Source organism: Anoplophora glabripennis, unplaced genomic scaffold (assembly GCF_000390285.2).
Source record: "Anoplophora glabripennis isolate ALB-LARVAE unplaced genomic scaffold, Agla_2.0 scaffold115, whole genome shotgun sequence".
NCBI lineage: Eukaryota > Metazoa > Arthropoda > Insecta > Coleoptera > Cerambycidae > Anoplophora > Anoplophora glabripennis.
Window position 1 is genome coordinate 201,791 of NW_019416234.1, and position 25,459 is coordinate 227,249.

At 31.0% G+C, this 25,459-nt stretch overlaps 2 protein-coding genes across 2 annotated transcripts in view; one reads left to right on the plus strand and one right to left on the minus strand.

The window, feature by feature from the left end:
- LOC108904392 (calexcitin-1) overlaps positions 1-25,459 on the minus strand; it is a 227,852-nt gene that overhangs the window by 112,536 nt on the left and 89,857 nt on the right. The gene's annotated exons all lie outside the window — the stretch shown is intronic.
- Positions 19,770-21,138, plus strand: LOC108904391 (leucine carboxyl methyltransferase 1). The gene is made up of 2 exons (XM_018706918.2): positions 19,770-19,893; positions 20,030-21,138. Exon 2 carries the CDS (start codon positions 20,053-20,055, stop codon positions 20,986-20,988), a length of 936 nt encoding a protein of 311 aa, XP_018562434.1. The 5' UTR covers positions 19,770-19,893; positions 20,030-20,052; the 3' UTR covers positions 20,989-21,138.

Sequence of the window (25,459 nt, forward strand, 5' to 3'; positions counted from 1 at the left end):
TTTCATTTTATATAAAATTCACGTTTGCAGCATCCTCGAAAATATCAAATACCTCCCACATTAAACATGATAAAAAGATACGGTTCCTAATTCATGAAAAAAATCTATCATCTCCACTACTTTCATTTCAAATAAAAAAATAGTAATTACTCCATCAGACTTTCAAAATATTCAATAACGGGTGTTTCGATTATTTTTTTTAACTTAAAATTAAAAATTAAAATTAAACTACCTATACTTATATTGGTGTTTATTTTTTTATAGTTTACGAGATATTTTCAGTTTTCATTCTTTTTGTGTTAATAAGACTTTTAAAACAAAATGGATAGTGAAAATAATGGTTGAGCGTCCTTCAACGCAAATGTTACCTACATATTAGAAAAATATTGACCTGTAAGAATGATCAAATACGTTTTTTGATAAATCAACCAAAACATTAAAAAATATGAGCCTAAAAAACACTTACGCTCAAAATGGATGCAGTAAGGCAAATTACTTTGCGTATTCACTCCAAATAGATTGAACCAAAAAAGTAATACTAAGTTAAGAATAAAAAATTCAGCATTGTCGATTTGAATTTTTTAATTAAAAGTCAACTAATAAATCTGAATCTATCTCATCTGTTATATACGCAAAGTCTGTCAAATATTTAACTTGAAACCATTGATTGAATTATGAGATATTTGAGTTAAAGTGAGAAAATCTATTTCATCCCCCAGCCGTCAATGTTTTTTATGGAGAGATTAGGGATGTCTGATTTAAGGCAATAACTGCTGCTAACCATTAAAAGAAACCAATATCGGGAGTGACGGGGAATCGAAATCCAAGTTTTTTCTCTCCTTAATACGTTTCCGAAACTTAAATAAATATAGGGCTTTACGTGAAAATACTTTCTCTTCAGAAGTTGAATGAAATTGGAACTTTTCAGTTCCTAATTAATCGATTTTAATTTCTGATTGTCTGTAATAAGTTTCATACGGCAGTTGAAATCGAATATAATTTATTGTCCTTTTGATTTATTTTTTGTCCTTACTACAATTAGGTGATGTATGAGAATGTTGAATATTTAACGTATATCGTTAATGTTAATATCGATAAATTTGTATATAATAGCAAAACATTAGTAGTATTAGTACTTAGTGTTGCAGAAATCATTGTTAAATCAGTCCGAAGTTAATTTTGAAAATAATTACTGTTCATATTTTTAAATTGTTAAAAAAATGACTTCCCAGTTTATGCTATCCTCATAATCTGAGTTACTATTCGATGTGTGTTATATAACTTGAATATATTATTTCTATAATTTATATAGTTTTAAAATTATATTTAATAATCCTTAAACAATCCGTGTTATCTTGTTATTATTATAAGTTTTGAGCTGCCAAATAATTAGTGTAAATTATATACTCTACTATTATATTTGAGTTTTGTAATTAATTTCCAGAAAAATACTAAAAAATAACATATTCTGTTCGGGAACAAACTCTCATCTTTCATTTTTCAGGGACATATCTATCCAGATATATTTAGGTAGATGTACTATACATTATACATATATTTCGATTTTTTTTTTATAGTTATTATACGATTTAATCGTATTCATTCATATATGTGTTACGGACTTTTCAATTCCCTGTTCATTTTAAGGATGTTTAATCACTGTCCGGACTGCGAACGCACATCATTATTTACAAAAAAAAGGTCTACTATTTTTTCGAACGTATTGTGAGGTTGTTCTGCTATCTACAAAAGTCCTATACACTTACAAGTTTTAATTTTGTATTAAAAAATGTCTTATTTAAGACGATATTTCCTTTTGTGATTGTATTTGAAGTTTTTGAAGGATCGTTAGCTGTAAATAACTAAATTACTAGTACTTATAATTTATGTTTAACAATGATCTCCAGCATGTTAATTGAAATTAAAATGCAACAATTTTACCGAGCTTATTAGTCCTGCAGATTTTTTTAAAGCTGTCGCTTTTGAAGCCAAATTTGTCCATTTCTCCATAATTCTAATAGTGAAATTATCTCACTGACGTTCTGTAAAATAATTGTTTAAAATATTACTATACGTTTGTTTGCATCGTTAGTTATATTGTTAGTCGTAATGAAAAGTATTAAAGTTTAAACAATGCATTTCTTCTTATACCCAAGAGTAGTATTACTGTAAGATAAATATTAATACATGCAAGTTTAACGATAGTACATATATGTAGCAAATACATTAAGCTGCATTTATTTACTTAGTGTCATACAAGGTGTTCTAAAGAAATGTGCCATAAATTTGGGGTTAGTGGACCATGTGTCTGTTCTTTAATTTCTGAGATAGCCAACTTTATTTTTTTTAAATTTTGAAATCATAGTATAAAACCTAACTGTTACTCCTGTAATTTATTTGAAATTGTTTATTTCCAAAAAGAATTTCTTCCGTTCATTTCTTAACAAAAACGAAATCTATTTCATATGATTCTCCGAATATTTCTCTGTCAATTTGAGTACATTACTCAATAATATAGTACACTGAAAGAAAAATAGGATTTATTTTCACTCAATTTCACTCAATAATATAACAATCACACTCGATTGAATGAAATTTTCCTTTACTAGTATGAGTACAACTAAAATTTTATGAGCGAAACTATCAGTTTTAGTTCAAATATTATCAAAAATGTGTAAAATTATCAAAATGCTCAATATTGACTGAAAATGTACTCAATAATTTCACTCAATGGATATGCCAAAATAAACTTCAGTTGTGTTAAGAATACTTTCAATATTAAAAGAATTAATTAAACTTAAATTATATTAGAAGATGTAGAATTATAATATTATCTATACATCAGAAAATAGCAACAATATAGAAACATAAAATTACAAATATTCTGCGGTCTCATCAATAGAGTGAAAATTGCAGGAATATGTGGTGTAGACAAAATTTTTAATATTTTTTTACAATGTGTCGGATCAAGTTTACTTGAATACCTATGTGATTTTATATATTTGTTACTTAAAAAAATTAAACGTATAATTCTCACCTAGTAGGCTGACACAGAGATGACGTTTTTATAAAATGTGCCTTGATTAAATAAAAAATCGACGAGTCTTAGGTTTTTTTTTCATTTAAACATAATGTGGGCGGGAGGGGGGAATGCTTAATCCAAGGACTGGTATGTTTAGATTGGGCAATGAAAACTTTCCCAGGCTACCCCCGGAATTGAAATTTATGAATACATGAGCTGGTTAAAGTTAATACTTTGCAAAATCTTGCCTACACAAAGTTTGAAGGCGAACCAACACAACCCCTGTTGCTCTATCCTGAATCACAAAAGTTCGGAAGCTTTAGCGTGTCCCCAAAACTCGATGCCAAACATATAATGCGTTACTTTATTAAAATATGAGAGATAAATTGTTTTAACTGATTTCTGACGATCATTTTATTATAGATTTTTTCACACGCTGTCATGATAAATGATTCTGTTTATCAGAGCCATAAAATTTAAAGAATCATAGTGAACAACGTTACTTTTTACATCAAAATTGATTACAGATTGACGCATGAATTGATTAAGATTGTGTGGAAGTGTAGATCATTGTCAGTGAGAGTTAATTTTGACAGGACTTTCGGTGTACACATAAATCGTAATTCTATATGATATAAAGGATTTTTGTTGACATTTAGCACGTAGTCAGAGATATATAGAAGTATCAGCGCAAATTATTAAGTGAGACCTTGCCATGTACTGGGAGATGTTGTACAAAAGATAAAATGCTTTATAATGGTAAAATCGCTGTTCTCTGTTCTTCTTCTTTTGAAAACAAATAAAATATATACAATTTTTTTAAGGTTATAGTATATTATAATTATGTTTTTCTTTATAAGCTGAAAAAGCTTTGTCCTAATAATAAATGTTTATAATTCTGATTCAGAGGATAATAAATAAAGACTAGAAAGTAACTTTATAAAGAAAAATTAATTAAACAAATTTGCATAAAGATATAAAGTAGCTATTTATGAGATAAAGTAGAAAAATCTGTGGAGTTGGAGTATGCCCTAATCGGGATTCTCAATAAACGAAATAAAAATTAATTTCTGTTGTGTAGATTCTGCTTCATAAGCACGGTGAATAATTTAGTTGTCGTTATAAGTATTTTGTCTTTGTTTTTAAAATACGGGATAGTAGATCCTTTGAAGATGGAGTCGGAAGGAAACTATCATAGCAAACTGCAATAAATATAAGCTTATTTATTTATCTAATAGTTCAGAACTTTGTTTGAGAAAAACTTCAATACTACGTTTTGAATACAAAATAAATTTTAATTAATTGTTTTGTTCGTTATTTCTTTATTTGTAAATTATTTATTTATTAGATCAATGTTTTTTATTAACAAAGCAGCTTATGAACAAAAGAGGGAAGTTGTTTGTGAAGATATAGATAATTGGTGTCGTACAGAACGTTATGTTGTCTGTACAGGGTGGAAAAGTTTTTTTTTCGTAAATTAAAGTTCAATTATGGATCAAAATATTTTCTCTGGAACGGTTTTGTCCGTGTACTGTACGATGAGTTACGTGTTGTAGACCAGCCGCGTATAAAAATCGTCGTTGAAAGATAGAAAAATACTTCCCAATTTTTGGGGAATTTTTCAATGCAAAAGTACAAACTAAGAAAAATAGATATTAAAAAAAAAACTGATATTTTCGTAGTATAATAAGTAATAGTAATTACTATCTTAAATGCATTGCTGTTACTGCAAGAGTACGCAAACAAAACCACATTCGTAAGCATCTGTAGTTGCCAACTGCACTAAACAAACTCCATTAAAATATGAAAAAAAATGAAATAAAACTTTTCTAGAGAAAATGTTAAAATTGATCCCCATTAGCACGGATACAGGCATGGCACCGACTCACCCAATTTTAGCAAATATTTTCACAAATTCCAGGTATTCCCCTAATTGTGTCAGCAGCTTCAAGTATACGGTTTCGCAATTGTTCCACCGTAGCAATTGGGGTATTGTAAACCAATAACTTCAAGTACTCCAAAGATAAAAGTCCATTGGAGTTAGATCCGGTGACCAAGGTGACCACGGCGCAGGACCAAAGCGTCCAATCCATCGCTGAGGAAACATTTCATTCAAAAGTGTCGTTACTTCTCGAGTACATGTGGAGGAGCCCCATCTTGAAGATACCTACATGCGTGCCCTAATTTGTAATGTCACATCGTCCAATAATTCAGTCAACCGGTTCTCCAAAAGTCAGCATATGTTGGTCCATTTAGTCGTCCTTCAAAGAAATAGGGACCCACAAGTACATCGCCTATTATGACAGCCCAAACATTTACCGAGAACCGATATTGAAAATGAGTTTCACTAATCGCATGGAGATTTTCATTGGCCCATATGTGCATATTATGGAAATTCACTTCATCACGGGTAAATGTCGCCTCACAAACATAAGCAGAAAAGTCTACTTGATTGGCACATTGCCGTAAAAACTATCTGCAAAAACACATTCGTTGATCACAATCCGAGGGTAAAATCTGTTGAACTGATTGCAGAAGATAGGGGTGCAACAACTGGCTCCTTAAGATACGATGTACGGTACGAGATGAGATTCCTACGTGCTGTGCGAGTCGTCGAGTACTAATTGTGGAGTCTTCGACAAGATTTTCCAACAGTGCATCTTGAACATTAAGGTTCACTTGCTGACCATGTCCTTCTCCTCGAGGAATAACACTTCCCGTATTTCGCAGCCGCTGAACGCACTGTTGCGGCCATCGTTGCCGGTACAACCTAGTCGCCGCGAGCACATTTTCTACGGCTGTACCATATACTAACACCATACCTACAAGTTCGGAAATAGTAAATGCATTGTTTTCTCGGTTCATTGTAAAACTAGTTCCTGCACAAACTAAAAAATTAAGCATAATAAGAATCTCGTTTTTAATGTAATTGGTACGCTATTCTTATTTTTTACTTCTTTATAAAAATTACACTGTCACTATCGTGGAATTACAAAATAAAAACCTTTGTCTGGAATCTTTTACTTTTTAACACTGATGGGGCGATGGACGATTAATAATTAAGTGAATAATGTATACAAAAACAAATTCAGTCGACTGCACACATTTTTTGAAAATGTAGCCTAACCTTCTTTTAGTATTACTAGTATTAGATTATACCGACTTAAATTATAAGGTTGCATCTCGGGTCGCACAAAAACATTTCCAAAGTTTTTAATAAATAACACAAGGTCAGTCTTCATTTTCGTTGAATAAATGAACTTTAATTTACAAAAAAAAAACGCGAAGATAGAACTTTTTCGTATAAGACTTTTCTATTATAAATATCAGCAGGATGTTGTAGTTTAATTTTTATAGATTATATACGCCACACCCTGTATATATCTACCATTGTTTTAACAAGATGCGGTCAAATTAAATGGTAAATAAACTGTTTTTATCTAGATATTTATTATTTTATTATCTAAACCCAATATTTTAAGATTATTGATGTGTGTGGACGTAGTTAACATTTAGTAAAATCTTGTATCTTCCATTTAGTATTTTTTTTATGTAATTCCTTGAGCGGTGGTTATTTACAATGGATGCGAATTCGTATGAAATTATACAAAAATTCCATGACAAAATTATTATGCAATAAGCGAATGGTTTCATTGTTAAACTTTAATTAAAGTAAAATAGATCTAACTGGTCCAATTCTGTGGTGTAACGGCACATATGTAAATACCAGTGGTGGCTCTTGATTTCCATATCAGGGAGGGTAGGTACAAAGTATTGAAAATTATATAATTGGGTAATTTTTACTTTAAGTACTATATGGAAAATGTGCTCCGCATTTTTTTATAGTGACAGTCCATGCATCTACTTTTGTCCAAAATAAACTTTTCAATTACTTTTTCATTAAAGTTTGGTATTTCTTGCACCATTGATTTTTCAAAATGTGGCATTGCAAGTGCTGTTAGTCTGTCGTTAAAATTTAATTTAAACCTTTACAATCTTTTAAAAAACACACAAGAAATAATACATAGGTAAAAAAAAATGATAAAAAAACTAAGAATAGCTATTAAGTATTTGGTTAAGGGCGGAATAAATAGAGCCCAAACTGCATAGTAAATATGCGCTACTCCCATTTCGTCTTGCACTGCTGCGCAACGGTAACTATGACCATCATTGTAAACACTTTACATATTTAAGGTCGAGCTACGAGGAGCCCATATTCAGTGTTATTCAAATGAATTTTGCAAGTCGAGTTAAATTGACTGCACATTACACATTTCCTTTTCGTGTTTTATAATGCTGATCTAGATAACATTGTAAACTAAATTTTGAATTGAATTTGTTTACTATAACAATTTCTAAGGGGGCGGCGCCCCAGGGCCCCCCACCGGCCGCCACTGGTACATACACATATTGTTTTAATCGTTGAGTGAATGAGTTAGGTTTTAATCCAGTGTAACCGTTGCGTTACAAATCTTCGCCCGTTTGTTATCTTGCATATTCTAATTTGAAAATTCGTGCAGTTGTACTCTACACTGACATAACCATTATTTATTCCTTTAAATAATTTCTTTGTGCAGGGCTCATTATCAGCGACGGCGACGTTTTAAGAACATAGCCGAGAAACCAATCTGCTTTTACGTGTCTATCACCGTGAATGTAGCATATGTAATGTATGCATTATGTGTGAGCTCGCTCATTTAAAGCAATTTGCATGGTTTATTTTAATACAAAGTGTATAGCAGAACATAGATTGAATAGCACTCTGAGATGTGATCGATGTAAAAGATACGAACTAAATAAAATATTATTTTTCTTTCTAAAATTACAAACTTGGGTGAAAATAATGGGACTTTCCTCATAACATTGTTTCACTTAAGCTCTTCTTTTTGAAATATGCAATTCGTTTAAATAAATTACAATTAAAGAAAGAAAGATTTCTATTAATATATATTTTTTAGTTTTCCAAGATATTAAGTAGAAATTATGTACCTTAGCCTTTTGTATAATTTTAACCTTAATTTATTCCTTCAAATGCCCGTTTGAGGATGGTTTTTAAATAAGATATACCTAACAGTTTTTATTTTTTTACTCTTTTAAAATTTACCGTTTGATTTTCTAGATTTTGTATCTTCCTTGGATATGTAACAGTTTTTTTTTTACTTGTAGGCTATGTTTGTGTATTTGAGGTATTTTAATTTTAATTTTGGTAAAATGTAATTAAAGCTTCCCCAAAAAAAAATACAAACATAAAAAATTAACACGTAAGATAAAAAAAAGTCAGTGCAAAATTTAAACATATCTTAAAAATTACAGTTATTAATATCTTTTTTTATTTGTAATTTTGACGCGCTGTACCTTGAAAAAGAAACGGTTACATTAAAACTGATACAAGAAAAGTCCCCTTTATTTTCAGTAGAAAAATTTGCGGTTGGCGAATTCGCAGAATTTTTGGGAACACCCTATTTAAATTAATTTTATAATAGATGCGGCATGATAAATGGATAATATCGAAAAAAAGTTGTAGTACTTGCCACCATCGTTGGGCAACTGTAGTTTCTAGAGTCATTCGCGTTTTGCACTTTACGCAATGCACTTGAAGAGCCACGTGGCCTCAGCGACTCCGAATACTGAAATCCGATTTTACCATCAGTATTAATGTCGTTGCGATAGTGTTTACAATAGTTTTTTAGTAGTTAGTGTTAAGAATGGCTTACGTGTATAGCAACTCGGAGTTCGTGGATATCGTTCTAATTTATGGTGAAGCAAGACAACATTTGTGTCATGGTGAAGCATTTGTGTTATGGTGAAGCAATTCAACATTTGTGTTAGTGCGTAGAAACTGTCTAAGACGGGTCCAAATGTGTGTACACGTCGGTGGACAAAATTTCGAACAGTTGTAACATCAGGTATGTCAAATTATTTTATTAAGTAAAACCACAAATTAACTTCATTAATTAATAATTAGAGCGGCAAAAGCAGTTGAATTTGCTTATACAGGGTGTTAGTAAATAAGTGTAACAAATTTCAGGGGGTGATTCTACATGAGAAAATAATGGCAGTTTGCTTATAAACGTATGTCCGCAAATGATTCGTTTTCCGAGATACGGTGTGTCAAAGTTTTTCTTTAAAACTGACGATTTAATTTATTCCTCTGAAACTGGTCGAGATGTGCAAATGAAATTTGGTGGGTTTTAAGAGGTAGTTATTGCGCATTTTTTGACACGCAATTAAGAATTTTATGTTCATCATTGGCGCGCGTACGGGTAATAATCTCAATTTTTTTAAAGAAAAAAATGGTACGCCACTGAGATATTACAAATTAAAAATCATTTTTGAATTCCTCGTTCAATTTGTGACAAAAAATCTCTCTTGCCTTTTCTTCGTATGGGGCGCCGTTTTGATGCAAAAAAATAAAACATCTTAACGCGTATTTTTTATTTCTTTAATACATTACCTAGTAGGCTACTGTCAACATTTGTCTGTTAAATACGAATATTTTTAAGAAATGTCAAATTAGCGTTTCGTCATTATTAATTTATTAAGCTTTTAGTTTGCTATAACATTAGTGTTAATAAGTAATTAATTTTTCTTTTATCGAAAAGAATGGAAAATTTTACAAATGCGGAATTGTCAGACATGCATTTTGTCTATGGTCGAAGTAATGGAAATGGTCGGCAAGCTCGACGATTGTATGCTGAGTTGTATCCAGGACGTAGGGTACCTCATCACACAATATTTGCTCGTCTTCATCAACGTTTGCGCGAAAATGGTTCATTTAAGAAACAAACGGTTGACTGTGGGCGCCCTCGAGAAGTACGAACTGTGCAACTAGAAGAAGCAGTTCTCGAGTTAATTGCGGAGTCACCTGAAACAAGTACTCGAAAAATTGCCAACATATTGAATGTAAGCAACTTCACTGTATTTAAAATTCTTAAAGAACAGCAATTGTATCCGTTTCATATTGAACGTGTGCAAGCTCTACTACCTAGAGACTTTTTTCCGCGCCTATTTTTTTGCCAATGGATTAATCATCAAATCGCTCAAATTCCTAATTTTTTAAATGCCGTTTTGTTTACTGACGAGGCTACTTTTGGACGACAGTGTATACGAAATTTCCATAACAATCACTTATGGGCTGAGGAAAACCCCCATGGAATCTTTGAAGCTCATTTTCAGCATCAGTTTTCCGTAAATGTATGGCTTGGGGTAATTGATGATCATTTAATCGGTCCATATTTCCTCCCACAACGACTAACAGGCGAATCTTATCTTAATTTCCTACAGGAAGAGTTACCTGTTCTTCTTGAAGAAATTCCTCTACAGCTGAGACAACACCTATGGTACATGCATGATGGTGCACCAGCCCATTTTAGCATTAATGTACGTAATCACTTAGACACAGTATATCCAAATCGTTGGATAGGTAGGGGAGGTACGGAACATTGGCCTGCTCGATCGCCGGATTTAAATCCTCTTGATTTTTGCATTTGGGGTTTTCTTAAGTCATTAGTTTATTCCACTCCCGTTGAAAATGTTGATGACCTGAGGAATCGAATTATAGTCGGCTGTGAGACAATAAGAAATATACCAGGAATATTTGCGCGAATACGACAATCAATGAGGCGAAGAGTTGAATCTTGTGTCACGTCTGAGGGAGGTCATTTTGAACATTTGTTGTAGCTTTGCGCCTTTTCAAAATTTTATTAGTATAATTTCCTGTTATTGTTCTGGTTTAATGTTATTGTATTAGATAGTTCTTGATAATGTATTAAAGAAATAAAAAATACGCGTTAAGATATTTTATATTTTTGCATCAAAACGGCGCCCCATACGAAGAAAAGGCAAGAGAGATTTTTTGTCACAAATTGAACGAGGAATTCAAAAATAATTAATTAATTAATTTGTAATATCTCAGTGGGGTACCATTTTTTTCTTAAAAAAATTGAGATTATTACCCGTACGCGCGCCAATGATGAACATAAAGTTCTTAATTGCATGTCAAAAAATGCGCAATAACTACCTCTTAAAACCCACGAAATTTCATTTGCACATCTCGACCGGTTTCAGAGCAATAAATTAAATCGTCAGTTTTTAAGAAAAACTTTGACACCCCGTATCTAGGAAAACGAATCATTTGCGGACATACGTTTATAAGCAAACTGCCATTATTTTCTCATGTAGAAACACCCCCCCCCGAATTTTTTCGCACTTATTTACTAACACCCTGTATAAAATAGGTGTTATAAAATTATATTTATTTCTTTCCTTGCGAAATTCTTACAAGTTTTTGTCCGTTTTTTGTTACACTTCGCCTTGTGTAAGGTCAGGTTTTACAGTGGACCAGTTTCCAGTGTATTTGCAGTGCAGAAGTGTATTTTTAAATCATTTTCGAACTGCCATTTTTGATTTTTTTTTACAAAATTAGGTATATTTGTTAGAGTACATCCTATATTTTTTTTTGGATAAGTTCTGAATCACCCTGTATACCCAAGAAGTGATCAATTCCAATACAAACGCCAACAATCTGATTTTCAGTATTTATATATTCTTTGCTCTAACATCACAAAGAACATCTTGTGTTTTTGCCAATAAATCATTGTTTTACGTCAGCTTTTATATTTATGAGTAATATCTGGTAGTTTCTATACATATATTTCAAATCAAGTAGAAAAATATTTCAAGTTAACTTTTATTGATTTTTCGTAGTTCTGAACTCAATTTCTAACTTAATTTGCTGTTATCTGTGATTAAATGCTGCAGGTTTTCAGTGACATAAAGTTTGTGGTAGGAAAATAAATATTAAGTAATTCAGAACATTATAAGAAATGCTTTTTCACATACCTAAGGTTGTAGTGAAAGCAACAAATCGTTATTAAACCATATGATTATATTATTTTTTAGTAATGTTTATTTGACGTTGATTGATATTGGCGCATTCGCCATATATTAGAATTCTTTCAGAAGTAATGGCAGCACATACATATTGAAGCTATGCGTTTCTACTTAATCTTGCTTGCAGTTGCTCTGATGTACCAAACATGAAAGGTGTCAGACGCCTTTGATATATGGTACATGCTACACGAGACTCATTGCATCTAAACTACCCCAATTTTAATTAAGACAGATACGGTAACATCACCTCATTAATAATTACATACAGAGGTCGTAAAACGTAATTTCGAACAGCGCCATCGACAATATACATATATTTATTAGGTGTTCAAACCTTCATCTAGTAAAGATTATGTATGAACACTTTAATGTCCTCTCTCGGTTGGAAGTGACCATTATCGAAGTTTTACGACCACGGTGTTCGACTCTCAGAATCTGTGATACTTAGTGGGATTGCGTGATATTAAATACCGGCGACTGAGCCTTTGCACGCATAATATTTGAAGTTTGTGAACTTGCACCAGAAAGTAAATAATTGTATAACTGTTAAAATAAGTAGGAATCTGTTATGAAACATTTGCTTATTATCAGATACATATATTAACAAGTATTATGCTTAATATTATTGTTCCAGTTTTTACGATAACGCTTTTAATTGATAGTAGCAATAACAGGCACCCATGTTCACTTATTCACCTCTTGTTGATAACAACAAATGAAGGCAACGATATGATCGATGTGATAAATCGAATTTATGTGACAATTTACAAACATGTTTACAACGTGGTTCAAAATTTTACACAGTATCAGTGATGTTTTATAAATTTTCACATAAATTTGACACAGTCCTCAAAACAGAGATTCAATTAAAAATAGTTCGAATAGACACTTCCCTAACTATATCCGTTCTTGTACGCCTAGAATTATAGGAATGTGATTTAGAATTGTTAATTAACTGTTAAAAACTAGTTGCTGAATGGTAAAAACTTTTGCAATTAAAAGTTATTTCCAGTGGAGTCAAAACAGAGGTCTGGTTCTTAGAAAAAAATTAACAGACCACCACCGACAGGTGTTAATATGAAGTCTGTTCAGAAAATAACCGAACTTTTAAAATTACGCGCTAATGGAGATATTTAGTGATACGTGGTTGGCAGCATTGCCATGCGCATGACTTCGTCTGTAACCATATGTTCTTGGATTGTTGATATTGGTTTTTGTGATATTGTTATTTGAGTGAAACGCGTTTAAGTGTTAGTGACGATTTTTGAAATTTGCTATTTTTTGGAACCACGATGCAATGTAAAATTTTATGTTAAACTGGGGAAAACTTTAACGGAATCATTTCAACATTTGAAGTAAGCTTACGGAGATGATGTTCTGCGTCGTATGCAATGTTACGAATGGTTTTCACGATTTGAAAGTGGTCGTCAGTCAATAATTGAACATGATCCTCGACCAGGAAGGCATTCAACTTCAACTGATAACTTCCACATTCAGAAAGTCAAAGTTCCGGTGCGTGAAAATTTCCGATTGACTATTAGAGAAATGGCAGAAGAGATTAGCATCTCAATTGGGATATACAATGAAATACTGACTGAAAAATTGAACAGGCACCGAGTTGCAGCAAGATTTGTTCCTCATTTGACCACCGAATAACAGAAATAAAATATTGTGAACGTTTGTCAGCAACTCTGAACAATCCAATCACGATGAAACATTCATTCGAAGGATCATAACGAGAGACTAAAGCTGGGTTTACGGCTACGACATTGAGACAAAAGTTCAATCATGGATCACATCACAACGGATTTGCAAATGTTCTTCACGCCCCAAGAAAGCACGCCATTCTCAATCCAATGTCAAAGTGATGCTCACTGGTTTAATAGGATTGTACATTTTGAATTCTTGACTAAAGGTGAAACAGTGAACCGTGTGTACTATCGAGGCGTTTTACAATGGTTACGTGGAAAAATCTGCAAGAGACCAGAATTGTGGCGAGACAGCTCATGGTTCTTGCACCATGATATTGCGCCCGCAACTCAGCTTGGTCTACTCGTTAGTTTTGTGACAAAAATCAAATTACTGTCCTCCCTCACCCTCTTTACTTGCCAGATCTGATTCCTTGCGATTTTTTCTTATTTTCGAAATTAAAATCAGTGCTGAAAAAACATGGATTTCAGACTATTGATGATATCAAAGCTAATTCGTCACAGACTTTAAGGGCCATTTCAAATGAAGCTATCCAGGACTGCTTCGCGAAATGGAACCATGGCTGGGAAAACTGTGTGAATAGTGGAGGAGAATACTTAGAAGGAGACGAGAACCAATAATGGATAAAATTAATAATAAAGAATAAAAAAATAAAGTTATGTTATTTTCTCAACAGACCTTGCATATAACTAAATTTGTGACAATAACTGAAAATAGTGGTTTTGAAGCATTTAGGTTCCGTGACGTAACTTAAGGTAAGGTTTTTGTGGTGGAAGATTGATGCGATCAGTTTAGAGACATCTGTGGAATGTATTATTGTCTGTAGGGTGTCTAACCGGGAACAACAAGGATAAGTCAAACATTTCCTAGCTAAGGTTAAGAAAGTGATTTGTAAATCTATATCTGATGGCTATCTAATACATCAGCCACGAGACAGCAACCCGAAAAACCATTGTACTTTAAAGTATTGAAAATATAACCCCATTGTCAGAATTATTGCATCTTCAACTATTTTGAAGTAAAGAGCATTTCTCAAATAATTCAATTGTTATCTGCGTTCGAAACAACAATTGATCTGATTGTTGAAGCGATATTGGATAATTTTTGTACCAAAGAATTTTTCGGGCTTCGAGTTTTGATGCAAAATTTTGAAATAAAGGAAGCACAAACTGACTGATGTAGTTGAAACCTAACGGTTTGCTGTTATTAAAAGTTTGGATTAAACTATGTAGATGAGTTCCAAAATCCCTCCTGCCCAGAAGTTTTGTAGATCATATAGAGGTCAACGTCAATTTTAATATCTAAGAAATCACGAAGCCATGTGAATTGGTGTACAAAGGATTCAACGATCGTGTGTTTTGAATGAAGCGAAGAACCTTACGGAAAATATGTTCTTTGGTTAGTTTTAATAAAAGGCAAAGCTTTGTTCGGAGTATTTCATGGGTAAGTAACATCAAGCTGAAAAGGACATCGATATTAAACAATTTTTTAAATTAACCGAAAGAGAGTACTCAAAACTATAGGTATTATTTCCTTTGAGATACGAAACTGGGTTGTCCATTCTCTTGGGTTGTCCAGTCCACAGGAATATACCGGTCATAGTTTCAGGCGGTTAACATGCTTGCAGATAAAGGAGATGTTTTAAAATTGAAGAAGTAAGGTGGCTGGAAGTCATCGATGGTGGCAGAAAGATCAAATTAAACCAAAAATACAATGTAAAATCAAGTTCTGTGCACAGAACTAGAAGTAATTTATTTATTTATTTATTTAGGAAAACGGAACATATATAGGCTGGCTAAGAGCCCAAAATAATGTTCAATGTTCACTAATCTCAAACAGTGCCTTCGTTGCTACTGATATAAAGTCTACAACATCGAGAAGAAGTTAAATGCAAAGTAGTAGTAGCGGAAACATTGTTAAAAATGAAAAATTAATAAAAACTTATGTGATCAAGGCGGTGTACTCTTCTATTACACAGGCTCTTGTAAAAATTAGTTTTACATTGGAAATTATATCTAAAAAATGTCATGCCATGTTTATTAATTCCCCGCTTAATTACTAATAGTTGATCATTTAGGCATTACGCATCAATAAAAATTGTTGTCAGTATAAACGTATTCCATATTACATTACAGTTAACATCGTAAAAATTCGACGTACGCGTACTGAATTGCGAATCGGATCGCTATTCAATTTTGAACTAATTTCCCGTGCGGCAGCATTAAATTGCTTTTAAGCTGTTAGGAATCAGTGGTCCATTCTCATCTGAACATTATTTTGTGCACAAGCTAATCTGAAATAAACCGTATAAAAATCGGTTTTGGAATTAAAATTCCGATGCCGTGTTTTTGGTTTAATAAGTCAGTAGAAATTTAATTTCAAAATAATGAGAGGATGAGTTTAAAAAAAATTAAAGCCGAAAACCAAAATTAAGATTCGTTCGGAGTTAAATTTTATTGTAAGTGTATTAAATTAAGATAATGTCAAATTTAACTAAAACCGGGGAAATCGTGCTTAAAATTTTTTTACTGCTTGGATTACATCGCCTTTTCTAGTTCACATCAACGTCAAAGCTTTGAATAGTGGCCTGATAACGCCAGCTTATTCAGTAGTCTGTTTTACATAATCGATTGTTTGGTAAAATGTTTCAAACAAAAAAGTTTGTTCTCCAAAGTCGTATACATAAATAATAATATTTTTGCTATAACATTGTTTAGTGTTTATTTCAGTTTTCTTGGTAAGTTAGAGAATATCGGGAAAAGTATTAAATATTTATTACATAACTTTAATGAAAGTGGGGTAAATATTTCGATATAATATAAAATGTAGGTAAGTATAGACCTTTCCGTACAGATTAGGCATAACGGATATACAACTAAAAGATTTTTGAAATTATAAATTAATATAGGCAATACAGCCTAAGTTACAATGTCTGATAGGTACGTAATAATAATAAACTAGCAATAACTTGTATTAAAATGTATACGTTCTATAGCTCAGTCGGATTTAAAATTGTAATTTAATGTTTTAGGTTTTCTGCAAATTAATGTAATGTAATAAAGTTAGTGATTTCAGTGTGCTTAAACACATCAAATACGTTTATTGACGTGGCTGTAAAAAATGTATTATTAATATTAAACCTATAATGGATTTGTTTGAATGTGTACAAAAAGTAGTGTAGGAACAAGCTTTTTAATATTAGTATAGATAATAGATACAGAAAATCTTGCGTATGATTATAAACGAGATTATTCTTGAAAGAGCAAGAAAAACAAATACTTATTCTGAATTTCTATGAGAAAATTATCAAATGACATTGACATACATCTCTTACAATGGAATTGTTAATAAAGTTTACAGAAAATGTCAGAGAATCAAATCAATTTGTTTTTGGTATAAATAACAATAAAATTCTATGATACCTTGGGACCAGTGCTATATGCGTCAGCTTTATATTTGATTTGAATAATAGTTTACAGACTAATATTAATGACGAAAATGACAACCATTTTTAATTAAATTGAGGCTAATCGTTTTGACCATTTACTCTCGGCCAACCTGTTTCAGTAAAATACTATAGCGGACTGAATAGGCCTCTTTAAGTGCGACACAGTGTTTTAAATTTTATTTACGGCTCCATTTAAGGCAGACATTCGATTAACTGGATTAATTAGTTAAAAAAATGGCAACGATTTCACTGATTAATTTCGTACCAACACTTTTCATTTAGCTTTGCATGTTGGACCATTCCGCCTTTTTGTTTCAAAGACAAAGGACTGATTTTTCCAATTAATTGGCTGCCCTTATTCGTCCTACATACCAATTTCGTTCTTTTCGTTTTGTACGACGATATTTTTTCTTTATCGTCTCGTATTTTATATTTATTTGAGTACGTTTAACATATCACTAAAAATACGATTTTGGTGATACCTAGGTACTCTATTTTTAATTTATGCTTTATTCCTTTCTGTTTTTTATTAAAATATGTTTTTATACATAAGTATGCAAGCAATATAAACTATCTATTCGTTACACAATTCCATTGAAATTAGATTTTCATTAAAATTTCAGTTTTTAGTATAATAGTAAATATGTATATTTTTAAATTAAACTCTAGATCGCTTCCGAACAATTTGTTTTTTTTACTCATGTTATTATCATTGTTATTAATTGAGAAATAAAGTAATTTTTTAATTTTAATTATTTGTGGGAATTAATTAATTTTTGTTTTGCTGTCTACATATATCACCGAAGACCACTGAATCTTGATGTAATAATACCAAAATTCCAGCATGCATGACACTGAAAAAATTCCTTTTCCTTCGGTTCACCCAGTATATTTTTTCTATAATTTGGGAACATTTTTTGTTACATATTGCCGAACCTTTGAATTAATAATGAAGTTCTATTCACATACTCTTTTAATCAGCTTTTCAATACTAGTTTAGCAATGAGATCAGTTAAAGCTATTTCTTTTAATATTTCCGTTCTCTATTAATAATGCAGGACTAGTTGCTACAATTTTGCACACAAAAAGTCACGGGTTTTCTTGATTTTCAAGTTACTTGACTTGAAATCAAGCCAAGTATAAATCAGTTTAATAGTTGAATTTTGAAAGCCAAGATAACCTAATTTTTTAAATTTTGTATCATACTAAATTTAAGTCAGATTTATTAATAATGTTTGTATTTGAAAAATTAAATTCTGGAAAACTGTCATTCAACAGGATCGAAAGCTGTTTGTATTTAATAATTCAAAACTGTACTGGATTAAAATGAGCAAAAAAAATAAAAATAATTATTACGGATTGAAAATTGATGCATGGGTAAAAATGTTTAACATTTTTCTTTATAAAGTTTGACTTCAAATCCCCAAAGAGTTTTTAAAAACATCAAGTTACTTTACTTGATGAATATCTAACCCCTAGTACCGCGATCAAATACTAATTCCTTTCAATATTAAACAATTAAACATGATTTCTATTGAGGCAGATGGGAAAGAAACACTTTCTTTATTGTTTTAAATTACGTAAGAAACATCTTCATATGCTGATGATGTTCTTAAAAACATTTAAATTGTTAAATTTATGTAAAACTTTTCCCTGTTGTTGGACAAAATGTATTATTCTTGTTCCATTTGGATTTACAGATGCCATTTTTCAGCAGAAATTAAATGGTATATATTTCAAGCATTCTCCTTTTTCTATACTAAAAGCATTTTCAAATGCCATTTTTTTTATTTATGTCCATTTCTATTGAGAACACCGAAAAAGTGGTGACGCGATTACTAAACTTAAATTGTTTAAACAACGAAAATTTCTCTTTTATGTGACCTCCGTAATAATCCATCATAATGAAAACAATTGAACAACAATTTAAAAACAATTTAATTCGTTTTCTTTTTAATTTAATAAAATATATTTATATTTTTAACTGAGCCGGAATATAAGTAGCTATATTAAATGCCTCCAAGGAAATCAAACAAGAACTGTTAAATTAAATGTCACCATTATATTCAATTAGTAATTAAATGATGAACGCTATTAGCGAGGTACGTATTGTAAATAAAAAAAACAAAACTAAATTAATGTATTGTTTAGTGTCTAAAAATTTTATAAATGTAAATGATATAGGAAATTCATACTTTATATTATAATACCTTTGATATTTGACTAGATCTTTAATCTATTTGTAAATGCATGTTGTAGGTATATATACGTATTTTATCCTTATTTAGGTTAGTAGGTCATCAAAGGCAGCAGCAACTGAAATCTTATATTCATTTAAAGGAAGTAACTTCAGACGTAATGCTTTATATAAAATAAATTTATAGACAACTTTAAATATTTTGAACTAGAGTACTTATATATTTTAATTAATTTGTATTATTACATTTACGCGTTAAAAATAGGTAACGAATATCAAAACAACTGGGAAATTTTGTTACAAATAATTTTGCTTATTTAATATACAACTCTGTAACACTTGATTCATTATCACAGTTTATTTATTAAATTGTATATAATTTTGTACATTTGTTTTATCCAAACAAGATAATTTTAAATTACGTGCGCGCGCGGGCTATATCTAATCGAAGCCGACGACTTCACTACGCGCCTGCTCATTTGGTTGCATACGTCCCAGGCTGCTCAACTGAACGTTGTGCGCTGTAGTTTCGTCAAGGTACAACACTATCCATTAAAATTCTAAATACGTAAGCCGAATATAATAAAACGACTGGAAATACCCGGTTTACACTAAAAATAATACGTAAGTATAAATTTTATAGCTCTATTTACAGACATACATTTCTCAGCTATTTAAAACGTTGAAATTGAGAAAATGTGCACTATTCCATCCCAAGGATTGACAGCTACATAACCTAAAAATTACATTTATTTTTCAGGCAACGGAACAATTGCTTATAAAATGGGAGACGAACCTGTAATGGCAACTAATGATGATGCAAGCGAATGTAAGAGAGGAGCTGTTCATCTTGGCTACTGGAGCGATGACTACATTTCTTATTTTGTCAAACATGCTGATCGCAGAGCGCCTGAGATTAACAGGGGCTACTATGCTAGAGTTAAAGGAATCGAAAATTTTATTCAGAAATTCATAAATAAAGCTGGCAGCTCAGCACAGATTTTAAATTTTGGATCAGGCTTTGACACTTTGTATTGGAAATTGAAGGATGAAGGAATACAAATTTCAAATTATGTGGAGATAGATTTTCCATCGGTTACTGCAAGAAAGTGCTACATGATTAAACGCAACAAACAGTTGCTTGAGAGAATACATGACCAGGATGGCGAGGTTAAGTTAAGTTCCACAGATTTGCATTCTGGTAATTATCACTGCATAGGAGCAGACCTGAGGAATATTGCACAGTTAGAGGACAAGCTGCATCAAGCTGAAGTCAATTTTAATCGACCCACTTTGTTTATCGCAGAATGTGTTTTAGTGTACATCGAAAATGAATGTGTGAATAAGTTATTATCGTGGATTTCATCAAAATTCAAATCAGGACTTTTCGTAAATTATGAGATGTGCAACATAAACGATACATTCGGCGATGTTATGTTAGGCAATTTGAAAGCCAGGGGATGCAATTTGCCCGGCATTGCATATTGCAAGAATCTCGACACCCAAAAGTCAAGATTCACATCTAATGGCTGGCTCGGTGCTTCCGGATGGGATATGGTGCAGGTATATTATGCTATTTCTCCATCCGAGAGGCACAGGATCGAAAAGATTGAATTTCTAGATGAGCAAGAGCTTCTCATTCAGCTGTTTCAACACTACTGCATATGTATAGGTTGGTTAAGTACCGAATTTTCCGAGTTCTGTTGTACTGATATTTAATTTTCATTTGTTACTTCTATTTAATAAGAGCCTGTGATATTTTCTTGGAAATATAACTTATTTTAAAATAAAAATGTATGTTTGTAAAAGATAATTACAGACTATGTGGATTATGTGTGACTTTTTGCTTTTATGTAATACATTTTTGTATTACTTTACTGTATTTAATTAAATAAATGTGTTATATACATCAATTTCGTAAATGTTATTGTACAAATATAAAGATTAAAATTATGACAGGATTATAAAAGTTGTATAAACAAACATCTTATGAACTGTTTTTCACAGAATATAGTTTAAGTAAATTAGAGGAGGCATTTTTAAATAATTGCACCATATTATATGATTTTTAAAGAAGTTTATTAAGATTAAAAATATTTCCATTCCTCAAAAATTTAAATTTCGAGTGATTTTTTTTTTTAGGAATTTTACAATTATTACAATACATTATTTTTCTATTCTTGGTAGATATCTAATATCAAAATTTCCTGACATTCCACAAACTTAGTGATATTGATATTGATATGTCTCACATTTATGCATATTACACTGAAAAATAAAATAACAAAAATCACTTAAATTAATGGAAAAATGTTCATTCAATTTATAAAAAATATCCTTTTTCCTGACTGATTACAGAAGTTCATACTCATCCTCTTTTACTTATTAAACATGTAGGTAGGTACATCATTGCAATAAATATTTTTTCTCAAACAAAATGGTTACTTCATTTAAGAACATCAATTATAATAGGTGGGTATAAGCAGGCAATATGAAACAATAAAAGTTAAAGAGTGGTCAAATTATAAGTTACCACTCTAAGTGATCCGATAACAGCCTAAAATGCATAGGAAAGGCTGAAATAGTTTCTGTTACATTTTACCTTCTTAAAGAGGGTGGTCATATTTCTATGAATTATTACATGATAAAATGATGCATTATTTTATAACTTTCACAATTCTCTTTACAATTTTACAGTTATACTTAGGTTTTATTTCGTATTATCAAAAGAAAATTATGTGTCCGGATTTTTTTACTAAATCTGAAAATGTTAAAAATTACTTGGGCGGTAGAATCCTTTTTTATTTTTATCAGTATTCTGTTCTCATTGTTTGAAATGGAAGTATTTATGAAAAATTTGTGATAATGTGTGTATTAAAATTAACTCTACCATTGTTTAATTTACCAACTTAATAATAAAGAATTTATTAAAAATTAATTATTCGGTAATGGAGCATTTATCCAGAAGATAAAAAGAAACATGTAGCACAGATAATACAGGAAATAGATCTGTTTCTCGGCTATATTTTCAAAAAGTTTCGACGCTGATGGCGAGCTTTTTTATATATACATTGTTCTTAAGTGAATTTTGTAATATGTAAGTAGAATGAATTTTTTAAAACATAATTATTATGTCGCTGATGGAACATTTATACAGAGGGCAAGGAAAGATTCAAATCTGCAGAACACAATATAGAAAATAACAAGTAGAAGAAAATTCGTAGGTAATTTAAAAGAAATTAAATGGATGATGTATTTTATTGAATATTAACGACCTTATTGACTAACTTGTAGTTTTATTGCTAAAATTATTTAGGTAGGGCAGGGACTGCCAATATCTTCTGGTGTAGGTATATTAAATATAGTAAGTACCTATTTTATGGCAATTATTATAATATAAAAGTAATGTTTGATATTTCTTACTATAAGTAGTATAAGTGGAAAGAAAGCTTTAGTAAGCTTCATGATTTATAACAATAGAAATACATGTTCCTTTCTGCCTTCTTAAGGAAAGCAAAATGGTAAGTTAATAGGGGAAATATGAAAATACATTAGTTTTGCATATTTTTTTGCATTTTGCAATAAATAGCGTTTTTTATTGTTGGCAAATTTTGCAGAGACTTTCCATATGCCCTATATATTTTTATGCTGCCACCACTATATATCCATCATTTAAGCACAATTTTGAATATACACGGCGAAAGTACCTAGCTAACAACACCAATAATGTTCTGTATAGCACATACCACATTTCTTTATGAAATCTTGCGATATCCCTTCATAGTCTGACTTTCATTTTTTTAATGTGATGTATTCTTGAACTTATAACGGTACAGAGACGATTGTCCGAATTCATATTCAACAAAATCTAATAAGAACTTTTCTACACCGCTAATTGTTACCGTTGGCATAGAAATTATTTATTGACAAACTATTTACTTAGGTACGTATTTTGAATGCCACTTGATTTATATATTTACATCTTATTAATATTCCTTTTTGATCAGTGCATCTCCCTGCATATTATATTAATTTAATTCGAATTAACTCGCTCTATTGGCGTTGCTGTAAAGACTCCTGACCGAGAGAAGAGATTTATAATATCCGTTTTCCACATCAAAGGGTTTACCATTCATCGGAAAATTCATTAACCTAGCTAGGGGCTTATTTAACCTTAATTAATTGCGTGCTTTGCACTATTTTATTAATAAAATTTATATTCTCGGCTTATATATAATGAGAGACAGTTGTTAGCCGGAAATTCATCTGATAACCCTTGAATGGCGTAATAAAAAAATAATTAAACTTGAGAGTATTGTAATAGTAAGTCACATTAATAGTTATTTAAAAGATTTTTGATCTTTATTGTAGGAAAATTTAAAAAACGAATGTTTCTAAAAACCATGTGTACGGAATAGAGACTAAAGAGCATGAAAATTATTTGTAGATGAACAAAAAACGTTGTGTATTAATAGTACATTAACATTAATGATCGACGCCGACCTTTCAACACATCAACAGTGTAATTATTGTTGAAAAGAAAGCGCTATTATATGTCAAGTAGGTATCGTTCATAAAATTTTATATCACGGCACTGATGGGATGGGATTTAGGAGAATTTGATGAAAATTTATAAGAATCTAGTGAAGAATTAAAATAATCTGTTTTTTAATATAGCTATACTTTTCTGTCTCAAACATTTACGTTTTCATTACCTATTTAATGTTATTACAATATTTTTTATATTGAGTTTTACACTTGTTTGTTGTTGTTGAGTTGAAGAGGCAGGTGATCAGAATCTTACATGGAAGGAAGCAGCAATTCGAAATTTGCAATATCAAATTAAATGTTGTGCAAAGCTAATTCTCGTATGTTAACACACTAATATAGCAATAAAACTAATACTACAAAATCTTAGAGAAAAATGTTTTCACGATTTTCCCTTCCACAAAACTTTATCAATGTTTGCTTTACTTCTATGTTTAATATTTCCATCACACCATCCATAATACGTTAGCGTAACTATCCACGGCAAGAAACACTAACTCTTCATACAGCTCTAATGAAATGGCGAATGCGCAAGGAATAAGGGATAAATGAAATCGTAAATTTTAGAGATTATTGTTCTTTATTGCTAGTGCGTTGTTTATAGATATTTCAACCCAGGGAGGAAATAGATATCCCTTTTAGATATGTCGAACGTACATCAAAATTTAGAATTTTCAAAGAAACATAACAGTTTTTACAATGAAGTATTTGAATATATTTTTATAATATTTATTAAACTACGGTTAAGACTCCTTATACTCTAATTTCTATAGACTATTTAGAAAATTAAATTAATGTGAAAGTAACAAATTACATGAAAATCAATAATTAGTAGTTTAAACAATTCAATTTGATTCTCTACCAAAATAATTGCATTTTCTTAAATATTATTGTTTCAGACTTTTGTAATGTATTTTAAAATACCGCTGTAGAGAAAATTTCCACTTTATTTTTATTTCCTATTCCGCTGAACCTATCTAAGTAAATTATTAAATGTCAAGCTATCTTCCGGAGGCTTTGAAGTTCTATTAGTGTATTAGCTTTTGGTATAAACCCCTTTGCCCCTTGCGAATGTGGCTTCATAATTTAATAAAGCAATATTCTGTCAGCTAGTAATTTTTTTGAAGTACACCTACAAACCAAATTAACTTCCAAGCTGCAGCTTTCATGTTCTGTACATTAACGTAACTATTGTGTAATTGGCTTTGTGCCGGAAAGAGATATATGAACATTTTAATCTTTGTAACTGTTCCAATTGTACACGAGATTGCAAAAGAGTAGAAAATTTCACATAAATCGAGAAGCAGGGAAATTACGTTTGTTTCAGTTAATGCAAAATCTAGTGAATATTCCTTTTATCATTTGTTGACCTAGATAGTTGATGCGAATTTATCTCATGGTATGTGTTGGGGAATCTAGGAGTGTAGTCGGCATACCTTTACTTGTTCCAAGTGTAATATATAGAATTTAAGATGTGCTGTTAGGTAGTTTCTGTTACGTACTTATAATACACGCAAAATGCAGAAATATTAACATAATTTCAAAAGGAAGTTGTATTTATAATAATAATAATAATGATAATGATAATGATAATGATAATGATAATGATAATGATAATGATAATGATAATGATAATGATAAT